We start from the raw sequence: 18577 nt of genomic DNA on the forward strand, positions 1-18577 counted from the left end.
GATCGTGGATGACTGGAAATGGAAATGGTTCCCAAGCTCCAAGGCTTGTCAGAGCTGATAGGACATGAAAGGAAAAGGAAAATAGGCAATAAAACTCACAGCAATGGTTTTCTTTGGAAGCTGAAGGATGAAGGGAAGAGATCTTGGGAGGAGGAACCAACAAAAGAAATGAGCTGCAGCCTTGCCCCAGCGCCCTCAGCACAGCCAGGACACATCCCTGTGCCTCTGGAGGAGGCTGCAGGTGGGAATGGGGCACTGGGAGGACCCATTCCAGGGCAGCTGCACCATTCCCTTATCAGCCCTGCAGAATGAACAGCCACTGAAGCTGAGTCCTGCTCACAGTTAAAATAATATTCCAAAGCTGACTCTTTCCTGCCAAGGACTCCAATATAATCTTTGCCTAAGGATGAAGAGATCCCAAACAATTCCTCCAGTGGAGCAGACGTAAATAGGTTCTCGTTCCAATTCAGGCCTATTTCTTTGTAAATAAACTGAGATGGGATGGAAGGAAGAAGGAAAAGCCTCTCCTTCCATGATCTGTTCTGTGGGATAGGACCAGCTGCATGGAGGGCTCTTCACCTTGCTAAAGGAGGGAGGGAAGATGGGAAACTGGGAGCTTTCCCAGACAAAGAGCTGGAGCAGGAGCTGGTGGTCAGAGGGGACAGAAGGGCAGGGAAGGAGAAATCCAAGGAGAAAACCCCTGTGCCACATCCTGGGGCTGTGCAGGAGCACACATGGATGAGGCTTTTCCCAACCTCCTGGAGCAATGAACCACAGTCCCATGGGAGATCTCCCACCTGGGGCTGCTCCAGGCTCCCCCCACCAAAGGGAATCTCAAAAAACTTGGGAATGAAAGGCTCCACATGCTGCCAGCAGCCCCCTGGAATGGGGCTTTTCCTACCACCACAGCCCCCTTTTTTCCCCCAACTTCACTTATTTCTCCTTATAGAATTAAATATTTATAGGATCATATTTTCCTTTCTCTTTCTCCCTCGTGGCATTCCCTCTGCACACCACGGTTTACCAGTAGAGAAAGAGAGAGAAATGCTAATAGCTAAATCTCCCCCTTTTAAAAGTGATTATTTTTTATTTTTTATGCCCAGTTTGTTTGTTTTTTTAAGGTTTTGGTGAGAAACCACCTCCTCCCTCCCATCAATCGTTGCTTTCAACAGCTCTTCACGGGTGGCTGCGTCTCTTTTAAATTCATTTCCTGCTAAAAAGAATAAACAGGCAACTGTTTAATGCTGTCGATTTAGCTTATTTAATAGAAATTGAAACCTGAATAGGGCTCAGTTGTAAGATAATCACTGCAGAACTCACCCGGCGAGGGAAAGCACCAAATTAAGTCATTATTTCAAAATGCAGAATATTATTATCAAGCTGTTCCTCCTTCCCCAACACAGGGCACACACTGGAGGAGGAGATGCTCGTTTCCAAAAGGCAGCAGGTAGAGTCAGAGCCACTTAGAGCAGGCAGGGATTTAATTGGGAAATCTGCTTGGAATCCACTTTCATGTGGTGAACTTAACAGGCTTTAAAATGAGTTTTACTGCAATGCCGGCACCTCCTGGAAGACAAGTGGGTTTTGGCTCCTTGTCTTGGGTTGGAAATGCAAGATGTGGCTGGGAGTGTGTATCCTACTCCCATCTGTCAGAGCTGGGGCAGTTATCCTCTGTTCATGGGGCAGTTTTCTTTATCTCTGCCACAACCAATCCGCCCTCCAAGAGATATCTTCTGTTCATGGGCCATTAATTATTAATTATCTTCTGTTCATGGCAGTGAGTGTCCCTGCATGGCTGAGAAAATTCCATCATCCTATGGGGAGATGCTCTGCCCAGGGGAGGAGCCAAATATTCCTACTTGGATATAATCTGAGATTTTGGGACAACAGAACAGCCTTTTCTCACTGCATTCCCAGAGGAGCAGCTTTCTTCCCCCCTGCATTCCCAGGGGAGCAGCTTTCTTCCCACTGCATTCCCAGAGGAGCAGCTTTCTCCCCACTGCATTCCCAGAGGAGCAGCTTTCTTCCCACTGCATTCCCAGAGGAGCCCAGGCCCATCTCCCCCAGCCCTGGAGCTCCAGAGGAAAACTCCCCCCTTGTGCAGGATCCTTCTCCAGCAGAAGCACAGCTGGCACTGCAGGAGGGCTGAGCCACCCTGGGATGGGGCTGCTGCCACCTCCCTGACCCACAGGGGGACAGGGCATGTTCTGACTCTGGCAGTGGGGTTTTGTATTACTGCATTGTTTATTTTATTTTTATTTTCTTACCTAATAAAGAACTGTTATTCCTACTTCCATATCTTTGCCTGAGACTCCCTTAATTTCAAAATTACAATATTCTGGAGGGAGGGGGTTTGCATTCTCCATTTCAGGGGAGGCTCCTGCCTTCCTCAGCAGACACCTGTCTGTTCAAACCAAGACACTCCTTGAGATGCAAAACAAATGGGAACCCAGCCTCATTTTCTCCTGGGAGGTTTCCCCAGCCCAGCTCAGCGTGTGCTGCCCAGGGCTTGGCTCGATCCAAGCTGGAGTTTCAGGGCTTGGAGGGAAGCAGCAGCTCCCACATGAAAGCCCAGGTGAGACAAGCCAGAACCTGCGTGCCTGTGCTGGCAGGAGCCCCGGGAGAAGCCGCCCCTCTGACGAAGCTTTTCGGGCACAAACCTTTGTTTTAATCCCGTATGTAAATCCGAGTTGAGGTGTGGCAGCTGCCAGAGCTCTAATCGCTAATGAGCCGCAGCAAAGGGGCCGGTAATCCCCCAGGAATGCGGGACTCAGCCCCAGCCGCTCTTTGCTGCATTCCAGGCGGATTAGAAACCGGGAATTTCGTTTTACCTGCTCCTGACAATATCTCCAGCTCAGCAACAGGTGCCACGGAGGTAATGTGGGGAGATGCTTCAATCAAGAGTGCTTGGACTCTCCCAAGTCAAAGTTTTGCCTTTGCTGGCATTTCCAAACTCCTGAGTTTTATTTCTAGGCCACTTAATTATTTCCTATTTTCTGAAAAACCAAAAAAAGCTGCCAAACAGGGAAGAAATGTGGAAAGAGAGGAGGTTGAGATGGGATATCAGGATGAAATCCTTCCCTGTGAGGGTGCCCAGAGCAGCTGTGGCTGCCCCTGGATCCCTGGCAGTGCCCAAGGCCAGGCTGGATGGGGCTGGGAGCAGCCTGGGACAGTGAAATGTCTCCCTGGGTGGCTTTAAGGTCCCTCCTGGCCCAAAGCACTCTGTGATTCCACGCTCCTGCCTGGGGGAAGCACCACCTTCACTTCTCCCCAGCTCTGGGATGTTCCCTGAGCACAGCCCAGACCTGGGGTAAGAACTCCATTCTGTCAACACCTTCCCAGTTTGCTGGGATTTGGGAATTCTCTGCTGAATGACCACAAGCTTTTCTCCCTTTCCCACCAGCAAGCACCAGCCCTTTGACTTTCATCTTCTCCACTGTGTGCCTAGATCACCACAAAATCCTGCTCCTTCCCTGCTGGGAAGGCAGATGTGAAAGAATCAACCCAAAGTACACAGAATTACATATTCTCCTCATCCTTAAGCACAGAAAACATATTTATGCATAAACATCAAACATTACGAACACATGTTCAAAAAACAGTAACAAAACAAAGACAAAAACAGTTGGGAAAACCATCTGGAATACAATTCTGCTGTGGGAAATTTCCATCTCAGCAGTAAATGGCTGGCAAATGAAAAGTGGTAGACAAATTGTGCAGTGAGGGTGGCTAAGAGCATCCTCAAAGATGCACAGGTTTGACTCAGGAGCTTGCACTGCCTTGCAATGAGGGAATCTCAGCAATTTGCCTTAAATTAGCAGTGCTTAATTTACAAAATGAAGGAGAATGATAAATCTCTCATTTTTTTACAATATATACCCCTTGGAGAGCACCTAATTACCACCTGCAAATGTATTTTGTATTATTAAAGCCTTAAAATTTTGTAATAAAATACATCAGAGTAAACAGAGTGCCTGATGCTTGTGTATTTTGAGTTCAAATCCCAAGATCCACCAGGATAAAACGTGTGACAGAACATCTTTAAATATTTTTGCCCTGTAGAACATTTTCTTGATACAAGAAACGCACACAGCAATCTCCAGAAATCCCAGAACCACACGGAATTAAATGTCAGAGGATCCTGAGGCATATGAGGTTAATCTTGAATACCCCCTGACCCCCTTTATTTGCTGATTTGGTCAAGTCAAGAAAAATGGAGATTTTAAAATCTTATTTCAGGTGGTGTTGGGGTTTTTTTCTGCCTGCTTACCTTTATCTAATTCACTTGAGATGTTCCATGACGACGTGGGCATGAAATCAGCAACAACCGAGGAATTCACTCCTGGAAGGGGAAAAGAGAAGAACCACAAGATGCTGTTAATATATGGATTCTATATCATCAGGAATCAAGTTGCTGTCACAGGAATAAAATGATTTGATGCTCTGTGCTGGCAGGCTGAGCCATCTGGGCAGCAGAATCAGCCAAGGGGGAAAAGGCAGCGGGCCAGGGCTGGCTTGGTTTGGCAATGCTGCTCACTGTGAGGCCTCGTGTTAATAAAGCAGCTGATGCCTTGTTCAGGCTGCCCTAGAGCAGAGCTGGGCAGAGTCACAGAATAAATTCGGGATTTATTAAAGCATCTCCTCCATGGATCCACCTCGGGCAGCACCAGAGCCCAGCCAGGGCTGCACCCAAATGAACCAAAAATGGCCCCAAAATGCACGAGCGCTCCCGGGGGCTCTCCCTGGGATCAGTTTTGCTCCATTGGCACCTTGGAGTTCATTGTCCCATTCCAGCTTTAGCCCAGGCAGTCCCACCCTGCTTGTTTTTCTCTCTCCAGCCCACGGTGTTTGTGCTCCTGGGCTGAGGTTTGGATCATTTGTCCTTGGTGCCCAGCTGGAGCAGGAATTGTTTTGTGTCCCTGCTCTGTGCACAGAGCTCAGCATCCCCTGATGTAAAACTCAGAATTTCACACTGAAGCAGCTCAGAATGTGAAAATATAAAACCAAATCTGAGGCATCACAGCCAATCTTTGGGATGGACTTGACCCACCCTAAAATCTCCCCATGGGTTTTAGAGAGGCAGAAGGACTCTGCAGTGGTAGAGCTGAGGGAAACACAGTGCTGAGAAGATATTAATATTCTATTTCTATTAATATTTACAAGCAAACCCATGTGCACGAGAAAGGATGTGGTTTATACACTGAAGTTAAGAGGACTGGAAGGACTGATCTGAACCCCAGCAGCACCTGCTCCTTGCTGGGAGAATTCCTTACTCTTCAGGAAAAGCTGAATGAAGATTCAAATCTGTATTTATATTTTAAACAGCAAATCTCAGGGAGGGTGGTGTTAAGCCAGCACATCCTGCCTCAGCTCTAGGTCATAGCAGAATATCCAAACTTCATCCAGGATTTACTGTCTCCCTGTAACAGCAGATCCACCTGCAGCCTCTGAGGCTGCTCAGGCACCAGGGAAGGCTTTTGGAGTCATCCCCCAGGGAGAAATAGATTTATATGAGCTTCAGTGAGTGATGGTGGGAGGCTGGGAGGAAGGGGTGTGCACACACATTCCATGGCATGGGAAAGCAGAGCACCTCCTGATCCCCTGTGTCCAGCCAGCCCTGAGAAGCCTGACCTGGAGGAGGAGGAGAGCGATGCTGCACGGCACTGAGGGTGGGAGAGGGAAGGTGAAATCAAACCAAGCGGCGCTCAGGGTGCCAGTCCTGGCAACATTCACTGAAAATGAGCATCCCACAGCCCAGTCCTGCACCCTGGAGGGACCCCCAGTGCTGGGTGATCTCAGAGGTGCACAGGGAAGGCAGAGCTGGCATGCTGTGAGTTAGAGAACAGGAATGCTCTGAAGTGCATTCATTTTGCTTTGTCGCCATCCTTTAGCTTATTCCCAGATTTCACTCATAAAACATGGCATGCAAGGATATGCAAAGATGTTCTGCCTTTATTTGATGTCTTGGCAACTCTTCTATTTCATTAAAAAAGCCCAAGGAACTGTAAACACCACGTTGTACAAACCCACGGAGCCGTTTGGTTCGGACACAGCCAGTGCCCTCTCTATAAATAAAGCCTGGCTTAAAAGCCCACCTGGCAGCACAGCTTCTCCAGTGCTCTGCCAAGTATTCCCAGTGTAAACATGGGATTTGAAAGCATTCAACTCCCCCAGAGGCACAGCCTGGCCTGTGCAGATCCCCAGAGCAGAACCCACTGCTGGGGACAGCCCTGGGCAGTGGCACAGCCAGCGGTGGCACCCGATGGCACCAGCTGAGATTTTGGCTCACTGGGTCCATCCCTTCTCATTCTCTGCTTTTAATTAACAGCTGAGCTTGCCTAACCCACATAACCCTTCTGTAAGCCACATTTTTGGGACCACATTGCTTAAACTTGCAGGGTTTAAGGAAAAACAAGCAGATCCAGTGGCAGTATTGCTGTCATGGGGGGTAGGTGACAAATAACCAGTGAGCAGACACTGCCCAGGAGCTGGTGGGTGTCAGGCTGTGCCAGAGGCTGGGATGCTTGATTCCCTGTCCCTCCTCATCCTTCCAGCTCTCCTGGCCAAGAAATGGAACAACTCCTGTGGTAAAACCCCTCCAAGAATGGGATCTGAGGTGGGATCATTGGGACCAAACTGGTTCATCCCTGTGTCCACCAGGCACAGCTCAAACCCGCAGACAATGCTTTCCTCAGTCACACACTCACATTTGGCACTCCACAATGGGTTTCCTGTAGCTATGTTGGCTCACCTGGAAATATTTTATGTGAAGAGCCCACAAAACAACTGTCTTCTGCCAGCAGGTAACACACATTAACCAAAATTAAACAGACAATGCTAACAACACTGTGACCACATGCAGCATTTGTTATTTAAAACTCCAGAACTGACAACACAATGACCACACGCAGTATTTTGGTTTTTAAAACTCCAGAGTGCTCATATTGATGTTTTCTTAACCAGGCTTTGAAAACATGATCATGAATCTCACAGAGCAGACACCCCTCAGCTCATCTACAGGAGAAACCACATTAGATGACCAAACTTTGGAATTTGTGGAAGTTCTGCAGGCTGGTGACTGATGATTTTCTGATATTCCTCAATTAAAGTTCTAAGGAAGTTCAAAGCATCACTGTGCCCACAGTAACCACTTTATTTGATTGAAGGGAACTCACAGAGCAGCTACACTGTGTAGGAACAAACCATCCCAATGCAGGAGAAGAAAACATCCCAGAAAAAAGTCCATGAGACATCCCTGAATTCCATTTCTACCTGTGATGACTCAGGATTGCTGGGCATGAAAGTGAGAGTGGTGCCACCTCCCCTTGGAAAATTTCTGGGATAATTCCAGGTGAGTTCCCAGCCAGCCCTGGGAAGGGATGAGTCAGGGATTTGCTCAGAGCATTTGGGGCACTGGCACAGACTTGCCCATTGGCTGCCACCTCCTCAAAATAGGGGAAAAAAATCTGATACCAGAATCACAGGATTACCAAGGTTGGAAATGTCCTCCAAGGTCATCTGTTCCAAGTCCCCACCTTGTCACCAGCCCTGACATCCTCGTTCCTTGGACACCTCCAGGGATGGGGAATCCAGCCCCTTCCAAGGCCTGACCACCCTTTCCATGAGGAAATTCCTCCTGGTGTCCAATCTGACCCTTCCCTGGCACAGCCTGAGGCCATTTCTTGTCCCTTCAATATTGCAACTGAATTTTGAATGTGGAGTTTAAAAACTCATTCTTACTTCTTAAAATTTCCCTACTGCCCAGCTTCAACTTGAACAATTAGATTTGTTTGGAAGAAGAGTCAGCCTGAGAAATGTGATCAGCAGACAGAGCCATTATCCTGTTAAGGTTTTATTTATCCATGGAATAATTCCAGATGAATGATGACTCTTCTTAACACTGGCAAGATAATCAAGATAATTATCTGTTCCAACCTATGAAGAAACATTGGGTTTAAGTTAATGAGAAGTCACAACAGGCTGTGAAAAGCCAAGTAAAGTGTATTCAAACATACTTCCCACAGAGAAATTGGCCAAGATCTGATTTTATCACAGTATTGCACAAATGTGGAGTGAGTTTCACACATCAGGCCTTGTAAAGCCTTTGTGATTAAATAAACTTCAGTAAGGTTTACAAAAAGCTGTACCTGCATTTGTAAGATGAACTGGAGACTGTAAGTCAAAGAAAGAAGATAACTGAGATGACATCAAGGCCAGAAATAATTGCAAATTGGAATGGGGAATAAATCTGTTGTACAGAAAAAAAAAGGAGAGAGCAAAGTAAGTCTAGAAATGAGGATATCCTGCTTGCCAGAGTCCAGAGCACGAGGAATGGATGGATGCTAGGTGGAGGAATGGACACCTCCAGTGGGAGCATGGCCTGAATGGACCTTCTTTTGGGGCAGAGATGGAAATCCCACCCTTGTTAAGGTGGAAAATAAGTCCTGTTAGGACATGCAAGCAAAAAATTCAAAGTGTCTTCTTCATGGGCATCCCTTGTATTCTATAACCCGATGCTACACCAAATTGATATAATTATTTCTATAATCAGGAGTAATTTCTTTTTTTCTGATAGAAAAATGAATATGATTGCAATTCAGGTCTCACTGCAGGATACCTAAAACAGCAAAAAGAACAAGGAGGTGTTTGGAGAAGAAGTCTGAATAACACGATAAGCTATTCAGAATTCATATTTAACATAAGAAAAAGTTTTTCATTTGCAAGCCTCTCGCTGAATCTGAGCAGAAAGCCTTCCCCAAGTGAGCTTTGTTAGCCTGTGAAGGAATTTGCCTAAGGAAGTGATAAAAGCCCAATTTCCCGAGACATTAAAAACAAGATTGGGCAAGACAGGACTGCAGACACCAACGGGGAGTTATCCCACGCTGGCAGCAGGGTCAGGGCAGGACAACTTCACAGGGGATTTAGGCACAGCTCTTTTTGGCCAAATCACCCATGAACATTTTATAGCTGCAGATGTACCAGAAACATCAACCTCCTCCTTAGAAAGGGGAATAAAATCTCCAGCAAACAAACTCTTCAGCTCTCCCACTTGGATAGAACTTCAGGAAAACAGGAATGACAGATAAAATTATACAGACTTAGAGAAAAGCTCATTATCCTAAGTGCTAAGTGGTATTTTTTTTGCTTTTCTGCACATTCCAGACCAACACTTCATCTTTGCCTCTGTCTGGTTCCTACCTGAGTGATCCCTTCCAGGATCTTCCCCCAGATCTGCCTCCTGGCTGTTTTGCCTCTCGCTCCTATCTCCCTCATCTTCCTTTTCTGCCTTTTGCATTCTCTGTTCCCCAGATCCTTTGTGAGCTCCCCGCACGTTTCCATCTGATCTCCCCAAATATTCCATTTTGCAATCAGCCACTTTCCAGCCTCTTCACAGCCCACCCCGGAGCTGCTGAAGGAAATTTATACAGACTGTAATGGATACAACCCATTATTTACTAATTTTCTTGTCTGTCTAAAAGCTGGCACAACCCTGACATTTCTATCCTATGTGTCAAATTTTGCTAATACCTTTAATATGTGGAAGGATTTTCAGGACATCGGTTCCTCTCTGACTGCATTAGAATTCCCCTCTTTCCAAAGGAGGTGGGAATTGTGAATACTTCAATCATTTGAGTGAGGTCTTTTCTCCAGGCTGAGTCCTTTCCCAGCGACCTCAGCTGCTCCTCACAGGATTTAAATGATTCCTCCAGAGTTCCAACTGTCATCACCGTGTCCAAAATGCATTTTCTGCTGGTGAAGGACCCTCTGAAGAGCTCCAGGCAAAGATGAAGTTGTAGGGTGCTAATAACCAAGTGGTTATAATACCTTCAAATGGTTAATTTTGTTCCAGCTCTTAAAATGTAAAACTCCCGTGCACATCTACGTGTTCCTTATCTGCACTGTTATCATTACTGATAGCCCTGGGCAGGTTAATAATTGGCATTAAATAGGGAAATTTTCAACACCAGTGAACAATTCAGGCTCTGTGGATTTCAAATCCACGAGACAATAATTTCCAGCTTCAAAAGGGAGACGTGCAGTGGGATGATTTCATTTAGTGCAGGACTGGAAATTGTTAGGAACTTCATTTATATCCCACCTCTCCCATCTATCAGAGCACCTCACCACTGCTACTGGCACTGTCATCAGCAGGACCTCTCTGCCTGTGAGTCTTTCTAAACCTTGCAGCTCAGCAGGGCTGGAGATAAAGGCAAGGATTAACCCGTTTAGGATGCAGCATCAGGAGAATCCCAGTGCCCTGTTTTTGGTTTCAGGGCAGGGAGCCAAAAGTGCTTCATGCACCTGAGCCCTCTGCCTTCCCTCCTCCTGCAGATCTGCTCTCTCCCATGAGGATACACCAGATTTTGGCCCAGAGGGGAGCAGCCACTGGGGGTTCCAATAAAACCCACCCCAAAAGGCCACTGGGGAGATTGAAACTCCTTCTCAAAAACGTCATTCTTAAAGTTTGTTCTTGAATCTCAAAGTCATCAGAAAATGATGTGATTGCTACGTCTGAGTCTCTGCAAACTCTTCAAACGCCTTCAGATGTTTTGGCAGCAGCCTGGTGCCTGCCTCAAGTCAGTATTTTTAGTAACTTGATCTTTGGCTAAGGTCATATCAGTTAAAAATTGTTTTCTTCCTCGGATCGGAGCCATCTCCTGGAAGAAGAGATTTTTAAGAGGCCCGTTTTATATGCTAATACCTTAATCCTAAATTTCTAATTACCGCCCTACAATTCCTTTTGATTGCAGCTATTAATTACAGATTATCATTAATGTTAGATGGATTTAGAAGTCACAGTGGAATCTGGGTGCACTTTACATTACTCCAAATTGGGTCGTTAACAGTTCCACTTAAGAAGAGCAAAACACTGCGCCCTGGAGCAAGCCACAGCTTTAATGACAGGGAATGAAGAAAAGAAATGGCCACTTGGCCGAGGGCCAGCATTTCACAGCTCACACTCGAGCCTTTGTGCTTCTGAGCTGGAGAAATGTGGAAATGTGGCCACGATGGCTCTTCCAGGCACTTGGAGCAGACCTGGAGCACCAGATTCCTGGGATGGTACTGCGATCCTCACTGCACCAACTCACAGAATCCCCGGGTTTTTCTAGGAATTATTATTTCTGCTCTGCTCAGTCTGAAATACGAGGGATGAGGAAGGAAGGTATTGAAGAAGCACGGTGTTTTCCTGCCCTTAAAAATGATGTTTTAATGGATATGGATCCAGAGTGTGGTGGATCATTGGTAGTTGTAATGCTGGAAGAGGGCACAGAAGAGGTGCTAGATAGGCAAATTGACAAAGGTTGGGAATTTGCATAATAAATGCAAATTTCCCATCTCTGCAAACCTACCTGGATTTTTTTTCCATGCCCTGAGCTTTTCTGGGCATGTCAGCCTGGCAGAAAGAGAGAAGAGAAAGTGGAAATGGGAAGCACCTAAAGAAAACTGGACGGCTGCAAGAGAAGGAAGCAAAAAGCTGACAAAAGCAGAAAGAAATTACTGGATGGAGTTCGTCCAGAAGTGGATGTGACAAGAAACAGAGGAGTCACAAAAACCCATCGGAATATCACGAGGGAATGGAGGAGGAGAAGGATGTCCTGGGGCACCGTTAAGTGAAGATTCCTCAGCGCCAGGAAAGGTGAGGAAGAATCCGGGGAGGGATGGAAGGAGCACTGGGAGGCAACACTGTGGCACAGCAACACCTGGGCTGTCTGAGATGAAGAATGTTCCCCTCCTAAAAGTGCTGAGATGCCTCCAGAGCCTCCCTTGCAAAGCCCGCTCTGATCAGTGAGTTGACTCTCACATTATCGTGTATATGTGTTGGGAGAAGTTTTATAGATTTATAGTTATGTTTTACTCCCCTCACATTGTTATCAGGGGGTGGCCCGGGTTTGGGACATTTGGGAGGGTGGGATTGTCACTGGACAGAACTTTGGGAGGGGCTAAAGGGTTAAAAGGCAAAACCTCCATTGTGTGGGTGAGCACATGGTGGGAAAAAATCCTCTGCACATTTTCTCTATTCAGTTTTCTGTTGTATTTTTGATAAGGGTCTAATAAACCTTTTACATTTTTTGAAAGTGAGTATCGTTTCTCACACCTACACGTCCTTGTGACTCCAAGTGATCCACAGCCCACATGTACTTATGGAATTTGCTTTCCTGAAGGCACCAATGCCATGCACAAGCATCCTGGCACAGGTTCCCATGATTTCCCTCCCCACCAGCAGAACGTGTGCTCGGGACAGACGTGTTTGGAGACGAGGATGAAGTGGCTGGACAGGGCTGCACCTGCTGGCTTGTCCCTGGCTTCCATCAGTGCCACTGCACTAAATCCACCCACAAAGGCTCGAAAGAAGGCAAAGGCAGCCAAGCCCAGGGAGGGCAAACAAGAAATCATTTACATCCCCCATAAATCGCGGCACGCCGTAACTCCTCGCACCTCAGCGCTCGGGGGCCACAACCGACTGCCGAGGATAAGGAGACCAGCAAGCCACAATTAAACCCTTATAACCTGTGCAGAAAATTACAGCAGAAGGCTGCCATGTGCAAATCCACGATGACTTTTTCGAGCCCAATAATTATTTTTGTTGCAGCGACGAAAAACGGGGCCCGTGTCAGCCGATGAATTAATGGGAGGGCCTGAAACAATTACTCCTTAAATACACAGAAGTCTCCCCAGTGTAAACACGCTCCCTTTTCTTGCAGATCCTCGTGGTACGAGGCAGACGTTGCCCCATGACTTATTGGCTGCCCATGATGGAGCAGTAAATGCTGCCTGTTTGATGGCTGCAGCCTCCTGCCTCAGATTTTACATGGCTCGATGGTGATTAATGCACAAACTGCCAACTGCAGCCAGAGGCTGAGAGACAAGGCCACACTGTGAAACCTATGCTAATAGAGCACAATTTATATAAAAAGGGGGGAATGTAAATATTTAACTGATGCCAGAGCTAGATGCTTTGGCCAAGCTGGGACTGAGCTACATTGATTGTTCAGGAGGAACTTACATCCTAAAACCCACACGGGCCTGATCTCAGACAGGCTCAGAAGGTGGATTTAAAACTTCATTTCTTCTGCTAAAAGGCTGTTTTCTTAAATTTTGCTTCAAGTCCAGCAGATGCAGTAAGAGCTGCTCTGTGGAGAGCTGGGCCCAGCTCAGTCTCCTTGGGAGCTTGATCCACATCCCCCAGAGGCAACACCAAAGCAAAGCCCTCCAGCTAATTTGTGTTTATTAGCAGCCTCCAGAGAGGGCAGGGGCTCTGGGAGGTGAAGACTGAACTTCCTTCTCATGGCCCTGGGTTGGGTTTCAATCACTACAGACTGTCCTTGTCCTGCCCCTTGTCCTGCCCTCCTGGCACTTATGATCCAGGCTGTCCTCACACAGCCAACAAAAGCAATTATGCAGGTAATTAGTCTGCACAAAAGGTTTACATCAATGCTCCAGAGGTTTCTTTTTAATCCCTTCATTGATGGAAGGAATGAATTGATTTAGCCACAGTTACAACTTATTTACTGTAAGAAAGTTTCCTAAATCTAAGGTTCAGCTGGATCTTCTGGATCCGGGTACTCACTAACATAAAGAAAAATTAAATCCAAACTTAACCAAATTTATTTTCCCTGCTGCTTTTGGGGTATCTTAAGTTTCATTAGTGGCTGAAGCATGGTCCTGCACTGCATTCCCCACAATTTCCAAGGATATTCCAGGGAATCCCAGCCCATCCTGGGCACGCAGAGCTCAGCACTGTGAGCCCCACACTGGCAGCCTAACAACAGCCACCAAATCCAAAGGTTTGACAAAATCAGTCTCCTGAATCCTTACATTAGGCAGCAATCCTTCTGCATTCCCAAAGCTCAGCCAGGGCTGGTTTTGTCGGTGCAAAAGAGCCACTTCTAAAAAACCCAATTAAGACGTGGTGAGCCTTCACCTTAATTGCACCCAGCAGCACAAAGTCTGTGGGCTTCGTGACCCTGTAATGGCTTTGCCACAAAAACCCAGCCCACAGCATCTAAAAGTTAATAGCCTGTACAATGGAAAATCAACAGGAGCAGGGCAGAGTCGGCCTGTGCAGCCCTAACTGCTTTAGCAGCCGCGGAAGCCTCGCGGAAGGATAAACCACTGATGATTTTTTTATTAGCTCAACAAACAAGAAGCTCAGCATTTGGTGTAGTGCTACTGCAGAGCCACGGGGATTAGGTTTCAAAGCCGTGGCGACTGCCATGCTTTAAGGAACTCGTTAGGCTGGAAATGGATATAGGCTCCCTCTGGAAGGCAAGGCAATCCAAATAAACACGCTGAGCACAGCAGCACATCCAGATGAACTTCCAGGGGACCCCCTGTTCCTTCCCCAGCAGCAGAGCCCAGAGCAGTGCCAGGGTTTATGGAATTCCAGAGGACCCCTTGTTCTGTCCCTCAGGAGAAACACCCAGAGCAGTGCCAGGGTTATGAAGTTCCAGGAGACCCCCAGTTTTGTCCCTGAGGAGAAAATCCCAGAGCAGTTCCAGTGTTATGAAATTCTAGGGGATCCCCTGTTCCTTCCCCAACAGCAAATCCCAAGGCAGTGCCAGGGTTTATGGAATTCCAGAGGACCCCTTGTTCTGTCCCTGAGGAGAAACACCCAGAGCAGTTCCAGGGTTATGAAGTTCCAGGAGACCCCCAGTTTTCTCCCTAAGGAGAAAAGCCCAAAGCAGTGCCAGGGTTATGAAATTCTAGGGGATCCCCTGTTCCTTCCCCAGCAGCAAATCCCAGAGCAGTGCCCAGGTTTAGGAAATTCCAGAGGACCCTCTCTTCTCTCCCTGAGGAGAAAATCCCAGAGCAGTGCCAGGGTTATGAAATTCTAGGGGATCCCCTGTTCCTTCCCCAGCAGCAAATCCCAGAGCAGTGCCAGGGTTTAGGAAATTCCAGGGCACACCCTGTTCTCTCCCTGAAGAGAAAATCCCAAAGCAGTGCCAGGGTTATGAGGTTCCAGGAGACCCCCAGTTTTGTCCCTAAGGAGAAAAGCCCAAAGCAGTGCCAGGGTTATGGAGTTTTAGGGGATCCCCTGTTCCTTCCCCAGCAGCAAATCCCAGAGCAGTGCCCGGGTTTAGGAAATTCCAGGGGACCCCCTCTTATCTCCCTGAGGAGCAAATCCCAGAGCAGTTCCAGGGTTATGGAGTTCTAGGGGACCCCCTGTTCCTTCCCCAGCAGCAAATCCCAAAGCAGTGCCAGGGTTTATGGAATTCCAGAGGACCCTCTCTTCTCTCCCTGAGGAACAAATCCCAAAGCAGTGCCAGGGTTTATGGAATTCCAGAGGACCCCCAGTTTTCTCCCTGAGGAGCAAATCCCAAAGCAGTGCCAGGGTTTAGGAAATTCCAAAAGACCCTCTCTTCTCTCCCTGAGGAGCAAATCCCAAAGCAGTTCCAGGGTTATGGAGTTCTAGGAGACCCCCTGGTCCTTCCCCAGCAGCAAAGCCCACAGCAGTGCCAGGGGTTGGGTGGCTGCTCCCAACCCTTGCTCTCCAGGAAAAGGAGAGCAGCAATCCCAAACTCAGCAGGTGATCAGAGCCAGAGGCTGCCAAAGTAAGCTGGACCTAGGCATGGTGCTGAGCTCAAATGCCCACACACTCATTTCAGGGCTCCATTTCACTGCTGCTTCATTGCCATCCCTCAGCTCTGGGAGCATCCAGGAGGATTTTGTATGGATTATTTACAGGGCAAGGAAAACACAGCTTCTCCTTGAAGGCTCCGGGGCAAACATGACACCAAATTCCTCCACACAGGAATTGGAGATGGTGGAATTCTCCCTCATTTCACAGGGAATATTTACAGCCTGCTCCTCCAGCTTTTCTCACTCATCTGTAACGAGTTCCCAAAGCACTCCTTGTGGTCAAGGCAGATTTTTGTGCTGTTTGGCTTTTCAAGTTTCCCAAAGTTCATTCCCAGGTCCTTTCCCCACACTGCCAGGAGCTTCAGCCTCTGCTTTGCCCCACTCACCATCATGGGTAAGATCCCATTTTACCAAAACAAAAAATCCTGATGGATAAAGGATGGAGACAGGCCTTTTCCACGTGCATTTCTAATATTTTGAGGGAGGATTTTTGGGAGGATTCCTGCCTGAGAGATACAGAGCACTGATTGCACAAAGTCTAAACACTCCTTCAGTAATAGGAGAAATATGTTGGAAATATGCATTCTTTTATTCTGGCAATTCCCTTATCATGCTCAGGATTCTGGTCAAATATCACAGTCTAACACCTGTTTAATTTAAATTTAAGTGCTGAAGTAACCAAACTCCTTCCCCTGTGGCATTAAAAGACTAAAATCTTTCCACTGTTTAAAACATGGATGTTCGAGGAATATTTGAACCCAATCCAGATTTTACTGAGATACTTAGAAAATCCAGCATCAGTTAATGATTTTGGATGCTGTTTCAGGTTTGTGCGTGTCTTTAATCCTCCTGAAGCACAGCACTGCCAAGTTGTGTATTTTCTCACCCAAATTCCCAAATTAATTACCTCTGATAGGGAGTTTGTGTGCTGCTGTTACCCATGGTGTTTATAGAAGGCCTGGGATGGCAGATTAAAGCACTACAATAATCTTTTTAAAAACTAGCTTTTTAAGACTCAGGAGGGGCATGAGAGAAGAGATTTAAACTGAAAGAGAGCAGGTTTAGATTAAAAATTAGGGAGAAATTGTCACCTGTGAGGGTGGGGAGGCCCTGGCATGGTTTTCCCAGAGAAGCTGTGGTTACTCTTGGATCCCTGGAAGTGCCCAAGGCCAGGCTGCAGCACCCTGCGACAGTGGAAGTGGAATAGTGAAAAAATCACAGAATCCCAAACAGATTTGGGTTGAAAGAGGCCTTAAAGCTCATCCCCTGCCATGGGCAGGGGCACCTTCCACCATCCCAGGCTGCTCCAAGCCCCAGTGTCCAATTTTGGACACTTACAAGGATGAGAAGTCCAGAACCTGTCAGAAATATTCTCAATTTCTGCCCAAGGCAGGGTGAAAAATGCCTGCAGTAGGAGCCATATTCACAAAAGATGTGTTTAAACCACGACTGGATTCCACAGGCAGGAATATCCTGGGTAAAGGGATCAAATTATTCCTGCCACATCCGTGGCCACTGGGACGGTGCAAAGGTAGGCAAACTGCAAATCCCAATCATGCAAAAGTGTCTTTTTTCACCCCAAAGTGTCTTTTTCACCACATTTCTCAGCACATTGGTTCTTGTTTGGAATGCCTGGGCTGGGCATGCCAAAGGTGGGAATTCTTGGGAGATGTGGTTCCCTCCAAACCACGAGCAAATCGTGCCCTGTGATTTTGGTTTCCTGGCATTACTGCCTTGGAGCTTTGGGAGCATTTGATCCCTACCCAAACACAGTCCCACAGACACAGTGCACACAAAGCTGAGCACAGCCAGTTTTGGGGCTGGGACACAGAATCTGGGATGCTGACACTTCCCAAACTTCTCACCATTGTTCACTGAGAAGCATTTCCTGTGCCCAGAAGCTCTGACTGCTGATAAAAAGCCTTTTAATTATGTGACTGGTGAAGAGAGTGTGGAGATTTTTGCTGTCACAACTTTGCTGCTGCTCCTTCAAGCTAAAATTCATTAGAAAAAAGGAGTTATTGCAACAACCTGAGCCCTCCAAAGACATGGGATTTTACTCACCTGCAATGTCATATCCAAAGCAAGAAATGTAATTGTTATTTATTGTCAGCAATGAGCAGAACCTCTGTTATACCCTTCCAGGATGGAATTAATTATGAAATATATTTGGGCAGTTTTGTACTAATGCAAAGATGAGCACAGGGATGTAAATGAAGGGTAACTTTTGCAGTTTGGGTGTGTGAATCCAAGAGATCCCTCTGGAAACAGGTGACCTGAGCTGACAGAGCTGCTGTCTGTGCCAGCACATCCAGTCCCTGTGACCCCTGGGCATTGCCTTCCCAATTTTACCTTTCAAGAAGTGTGGAAGAGGTTTTACAGTGACCTCTGTGAGCCAGAGAGAAGTTTGACAACAGGATCCATGCTTGATAACAGGATCCATGTTCACCCCTGAAAAGGATTTCCTACCAAGGTCATTGACATAGAAACCAAGAAAGAAAGAAGAATAAATAAGAGAAACCTGCACTGCCCTTCCCAATGAGCACTTTGTTTGTCTTGTAACCAATGAGTAAAGTGTAAACTTCTGAGTTTTGTAAGAATGTACAAAAGGCATGCACGCTAGAGTAAAAACAGTTTGAAGCCTTCTGAAAATGGAATGTTGCTTTTTATTGTCTCCATCTCAGCTAGGACAAAGAAAGAACTCAAACTCCTCTGAACATTTCACTGTGTTTAAATGAAGTTTGAGAAATGGAATCAGAGATATCCTTCCCACTTTGTACCAGCCCAAAGATGAACTCCTACTTCCCAGGAATGGGAGGGGATGGATGTGGGGAATGGGAAGAGGCACCTGGCAATTTTCCAGCCTCCCTCTGCCCCTTGCAAGGCTCTCCCTGTGTATCTGAAGCTCTTTCAGTGTGTCAGAGGAAAAGGAACACTCTCTGCTCACTGCATTTCCACTGTGGAGCACAAAGAGCAGCACCTTAAAGGCACTGCT

At 46.9% G+C, this 18577-nt stretch overlaps 1 protein-coding gene across 1 annotated transcript in view; it reads right to left on the reverse strand.

Moving 5' to 3' along the window:
* The window catches only part of ROR1 (receptor tyrosine kinase like orphan receptor 1), a 147253-nt gene that overhangs the window by 44577 nt on the left and 84099 nt on the right, over nt 1-18577 (reverse strand). The window contains exon 2 of the mRNA XM_030279729.4: nt 4271-4342. Within this exon, the coding sequence (XP_030135589.4) occupies nt 4271-4342 (72 nt within the window). The remainder of the gene's footprint in view (nt 1-4270; nt 4343-18577) is intronic.

The sequence above is a fragment of the Taeniopygia guttata genome, chromosome 8 (assembly GCF_048771995.1).
Source record: "Taeniopygia guttata chromosome 8, bTaeGut7.mat, whole genome shotgun sequence".
Lineage (NCBI taxonomy): Eukaryota > Metazoa > Chordata > Aves > Passeriformes > Estrildidae > Taeniopygia > Taeniopygia guttata.